At 44.8% G+C, this 5,887-nt stretch overlaps 1 protein-coding gene across 1 annotated transcript in view; it reads left to right on the top strand.

Moving 5' to 3' along the window:
* The window catches only part of CDH13 (cadherin 13), a 557,182-nt gene that overhangs the window by 489,063 nt on the left and 62,232 nt on the right, over nucleotides 1–5,887 (top strand). The window contains exons 9-10 of the mRNA XM_018555891.1: nucleotides 711–893; nucleotides 5,003–5,256. Coding sequence (XP_018411393.1) covers nucleotides 711–893; nucleotides 5,003–5,256 — 437 coding nt within the window. The remainder of the gene's footprint in view (nucleotides 1–710; nucleotides 894–5,002; nucleotides 5,257–5,887) is intronic.

The following is a 5,887-nucleotide window of genomic DNA, read 5'->3' as shown; positions in this document are numbered from 1 at the left end:
AGCATGCTGTCGGCCGGCCAATGGCCGGCCGTTAGGCCAGCTTGGGCTTTCACCTCGGCTCAGTCGAGCCGAAGCATATGCCTTCGGCTTGACTGAGCCGCTCGGCCAACTTCGGGAGCTGTACGGGCTATAGTGAATAGCCCGTACAGCAGCCCTTCTGTTCTACTGAATCGAAGGGGTACTGGGGCCGAAGCTAGCCAAAGGATCAGCCCAAGCTACGGCTAGATCCTTCGACTGCTTCGCGAATAGACCCCTATGTGTATAGTGTCATAAGATATGTAAACCGAAAGTTTTAAAATGACCGTCCACCCTAAATCCAGAACAAATACATTATTTAAACCCACATGGAAAAGAAGAAGAAAAAAAACTGGGTATGGACTGGCTGTTCTTATGTTTTCTTCTATGGGTGATTTGTCCTGGCGATTGAGAGATTTACTGTTTCGGAATACAATTTTCCTGCGTAGTCTTGACTGCAATCTATCAAAAGTAGATGTTGTTATAGAGTAATATTGCAGCCATTTTCTCTAAACAAATACATTGTTTCGGGGATGGGAAATGGGCTCCCTGGCAAGAAACAAGTATTGCATTCTTTTTCTCCTTCCTTTTTCTGTTTTGCCTAATTTATACAAAATTGAGCAGCTGATCGCATGTACTTTGACGAAGTGTGAAATCAGAATCAAACTTTTGATGCCCTTTTTTTTTCTTTCCAGTTTCAAGCCACGGTAAAGGAAGGAGTTACGGGCGTGATGGTAAACTTAACGGTGAATGACAAGGACGACCCCACCACGGGAGCATGGAGGGCGGTTTATACCATCATTAATGGAAACCCTGGCCAGAGCTTCGAAATTCACACCAATCCCAATACGAATGAGGGGATGCTTTCTGTGGTCAAGGTAAGGAAAGATGGGAATGGGGTTGTTTGGTAGAAGTTGGGCCCCTTTTACATTTTGCATCTGAGCTGTTTGGTTTAGCCTGTGGAACAATATGAGCAAGGTTGCATTCTGGGGTTAAGTTACTAAAGTCAAATAGGCTGTTCACTTTGTAAGGGTATTAACTAGGGATGCACCTAATGATACTAGTATCGGTATTGGTGCCGATACTAACAGGGTTATTCACAAAAGGGTGAAGAGTTTGGAGAAGGCAAGGGAAGTGAACAATCTAGGACAACATAACTGATTTGGAAAGTGAACTGAAGAATGTTTCCAAATCAGTTATGTTGTCTTAGATTGTTCACTTCTCCTGCCTTCTCCAAACTCTTCACCCTTTTGTGAATAACCCTGTAAGTATTTTGGCAAGTATTCATACTCGCCCAAATGCTCCTGATACCGGAACTTCGGGTATCAGGAAGCCGAGCCGCAAATCATTCCATGCTCCCTTGTCACCAGGGGGCATGGAGCTGGCTTCCCGGCCTATCAGGAAGCGGGGGTGTAGGTATTGACGAGGGAGCATTGAGTCGGTAATGACTCACCGCCCGTCTTCCTGATTGGTCGGGAAGCTGGCCAATCAGGAAGCCTGGCAGTGAGTCATTACCCGCCCGTCTTCCTAATTGGCCAGAGAGCCAGCTCCATGCTTTCTCATCAACTGGTGACGAGGTAGCATGGAGCCAGCTTCCCGGCTAATCAGGAAGTCGGGAGGTGAGTCATTACACTGCCCGGCATCCTGATTGGCCGGGAAGCTGGCTCAATGCTCCCTCGTCACCAGCCGCATGGCTTCCTTAATGGGATTCCTGGTATCGGTATTCGGTATCAGCGAGTACAGAAAAAAAATATATCAGTACTCGTACTTGATATCGAAAAAACCGTATCGGTTCATCCCTAGTATTTACACTTTGCAGGGGAAATTTCCCTTAGCTTGGTGAATGTGGTTAGATTACACTTTGCAAAGAATACCCAATGTACAAGGTAAATTAAAAATGTTGCTTGCACATGATTGGATAATGGAAGTCAGCAGAGCTGCACATCATTCGCTAAGCTAAGGAAAAACTTCCCCTGCAAAGTGAATAGCCTATTTGCCTTTAGTAAATCAACCCCATTATCCTCGAACCCCCATGCCAAAATGCTGGCAAATTAAAAGAAAACTGTGCAGGAAGAAACTTACCCGAGCTTCCGTACTCCAGTGTGTGAGGTCACACTCCTTCCAACAAGATCCCACTGAATGCCCAAATCTCACGAGATGATACTCAAACACAGTGCAGGGGTGTAAAATGTACCCTATGCTGGAAGAAACCTGATGTCACCCGTGCCTAGGTGCCGTGGGGGAGAAGATGGAAGAAAGTTAAGTCAAATTAATCATTTAAAAATCGAAATGAAAGAAAATTAATGATAATTTTTTAATATTATTTTCCCTACAATTTTTTATTTTTTTCCATTTATTGATTGCAGCATTTTTTTCCTGGAGGAGGGGAACACAGTGAATATTTATTATTTGCATTTATATAGTGCCAACAATTTTAACGCAAAACTTAACATTCACATCACTCCCTACCCTCAAGGAGCTTACAATCTAAGGCCCCTACTTCATATGCATACAGGGCTAATTTAGAGAGGAGCCAATTAACCTCCCAGCATGTCTTTGGAGTGCGGGAGGAAACCAGAGTACCTGGAGGAAACCCACACAAGCACAGGGACAAAATGCAAACTTCTTGCAGATAGTGTCCTGACCGGGATTCGAACCGGGGACCCCCAGGGCTGTAAGTGCCAACCATTATGGCACCGTGCTTCTCAGGCTGATCATGTGTTTCTGGTGCGAGGTCTGCTTTAACTAGCTCTAAAATATATGCATATCCTTTAAGAGTGTTGAAAGCCGAATACATGTCATTCTTTAACCAGCTCTTCACTTGCTTTAATAACTTTGCCATTATTATGTGCAGATACAGATCACCTTCTACGCTGTAACTCATTTACAGTATGCTTCTATCATAACTCGGCAGCATTGAGCTTGGTAGATCTGCAATGTGAAGCAAATTCGCCGAACGATACAATCTCTGTAAAACCAATAGCATTTATCAGCCTTCGGCATTCTGTGCTCTGCCGCAATATCATTGTGGATAATTTACTGCTCCGTGCTAGTGCCAATAGGGGATGAATTAAGTGGTGCCGGCGAAATTGATTTTGCCGCAAAATCCCAGATTGGAGCTGCTTTGAGGAAATTTACTTGAAAAAAATCTACTTTTTTATTTAATTTGTATTAAAATATTATTACATTTTATTTAAGGTGCATTTTTTTATTTTTTTTTATTTTGGTGCATTTAAGGCATTTTAGTTTATTTCATTTAACTGTTCTTTGTATTTTGTGTTTTTTTCCTTTTTTTGTTGTGTTTGACCATTATTTATGTACCGGCACTTTACATGTTTTATTTTACTTTTTTTACTGTCTGTTTTAATTTCTGTGAATTTTTTTTTTTTTTAAATGATGATAATTAGGGGCCATTTATTTGGCGCAAGAACAGGCCCAGGATAGTTGAAAGGAGCTTCCATAACCCTCAAGAGCTCTTTACCCTGTGACCTTGTCATCAATATTACAAGGGCACTAACATGAGAAGAAAGCTTTTTTACTTACCTGGCCATGGGCCCATTTGCTAAAAGTTCACTCTTTAGCAAAGCTCTCAAGTCATCCAATCAGCGCCGGTGCTAGACTATTTTGCGCCCTAGGCAATATCAGCTATGTGCACTTCCCAGCCCCCCTCCTACAGCGCAGACCCCAATCCCCTAGGAAATCTCACCGCTCCAATCCCTTAGCCGCCATGAGGACTCCCTAGGTGCTGGTCTGATAGGTGCGTCTCCACCTTGGAAGGCAGCGGTATACAAACAGACCGCACCATCCAGAGAACTCCAATACCCCAGACTCCACTGAAAGCTGTGGAGTCTGGGGGATTGGCAGGGCCGGTGCTAGACTATTTTGCGCCCTAGGCAAGACCAGCTCCTTGCACCCCCAGCCCCCCTCCTGCCATGCAGACACCAATTCCCCCCCGCATGCGCAGCCCTATTCTCCTGCCGTCTAGCTTCCACAGGTTATAGATGGATACCAAGCAGCCAGGACAATAGCCAGACTGCTATTGGCTTTTTTAATTTAAAATAGCCAATAGCAGACTGTCTATTGGAACACCAGCAACGTAGCAGGGGAGCGGACCTGAGAGAGAAAGTTGTCTCTCAGTTCCGCTTCTCTGCTCAGTGGGTAGGTCCAATAGCCAGCCTGCTATTGGCTTTTGCATTTCGAAATAGGGGGGGGGCACCGTGAGGGGGTGAATGGTCAAGGCTGCGCCCTAGGCAGCAGTGCGCCCTAGGCAGCAGTGCGCCCTGGGCGGCTGCCTAGTTTGCCTGGTGGTAGCACCTGCCCTGCATCCAATTCCACACTTCCAGGTGTGCGGAAGAGCGAGTCCCCACTGACTGCTGTGCTTCCTTTCCAATGACCCCAGCACCACTATTGTGTGCTGCACTGACCTGCTATCTGACAAGCCCTAGTAATTGAATTGGATCAGTTCTTGGAGCTCTGCTACAGAGCAAAGTTCTAGCTAACGGGCCGACTCCTGGCATGGTCACTTTAAAGACCATTGCACCCTTACAAACAACAACATTTTTGCCTTTCCTATTGACATATCTTGACATGTTTATGAGTTCTTCTGTTTTTCAATCATATTTTAGAGAAATTAAAACTCTCATCCCTAGTGCCTACAAAGCATGGCGGCATTCATGGGAATGCTCACATACAGGATGATGGTTTCTCCCTTCTGCAGATGGCACTTTTTCTGTCCACGTGACAACTTCTACTACTATTTTTAGTACAGTCACAGGGACAGGAAGTGACGGAATAGTTCCCCGGTGGTGTCACATACAGATATAAAAACATTTTCACTTTTGACAATTGAATACAAGAATTATAAAATGGTAGGAGTTAGACTTAACCTGGTCTTCAATTATAAAGAAATCTTGTACACGGTACTTTATGCTTTCATGTCACTTGAGTCATGTAAAGGTCATATAAAGTTATATGTTCTGTTTTTCAGCCATTGGATTGTGAGATTCTGGCCTTTCACACTTTGCTAATCAAAGTAGAGAACGAAGACCCTCTTATCCCAGACGTGGGCTATGGGGCCAGTTCCACCGCCACCGTTCAGATCAACGTCCTAGACGTGAACGAGGGCCCGGTTTTTCACCCGGACCCGACGAAAGTGTCAACCCCAGAAAACATCCCAGTTGGATCCATCTTACTCACTGTGAGTGCCACCGACCCGGATACCTTGCAGCATCAAACTATCCGGTGAGTACGTGGATGTAATGTTGATATCACCTTGGCATGAATCTTGATTTTTGATACTGACTTTGCACCAGGCTATATCGGGTTCACAATATCTTATCTGATGTTTGTGTTGTTCAGTTGACTAAAAAAATGGCCCCAGTCTTGTTTTTTGGATGGCTATTAAAATTATGGATACGTAGAACATCACGCAAAGTACATAGCTACCAATTAGAAATCACTCTTCCTATCTGAGTACTTTGATCATGAGTTTAATTGGTTGAGAATTGGTTACAAAAGAGGGGAAGGGATTTTTGTAACCATAAAAATAGAGTTGAACTTTAACATGAACCTGTGAACAGGTTTACTTTAATACTGACCACTCAAGCTGCACGTACTGACCTTCCTTTCACTCTACCACCAAGCTCTTGGCCACTGGAAGTAAGGAGCGTTAACACTGTGCAAGCTTTAATTTGCAACTAGGAGTTTATTTGGGGTCTGTCTTCTTGCCTTAATGTGACAGCACAGGGTGGCAGGGGCAGGTGTGCGGGCCGGTGGATGAGCAGCGTGGGCCATTGGAGGAGGTGTGGGGGCCATTGGAGGAGGTGTGGGGGCCGTTGGAGGATGTTTGGGGGCCGGTGGAGGAGGTGTGGGG

The sequence above is a fragment of the Nanorana parkeri genome, unplaced genomic scaffold (assembly GCF_000935625.1).
Source record: "Nanorana parkeri isolate BGI_ZX_2015 unplaced genomic scaffold, ASM93562v1 scaffold216, whole genome shotgun sequence".
NCBI lineage: Eukaryota > Metazoa > Chordata > Amphibia > Anura > Dicroglossidae > Nanorana > Nanorana parkeri.
Note: the sequence above shows the minus strand (reverse complement) of the source record. Positions and strands in the feature narration are given on the sequence as shown.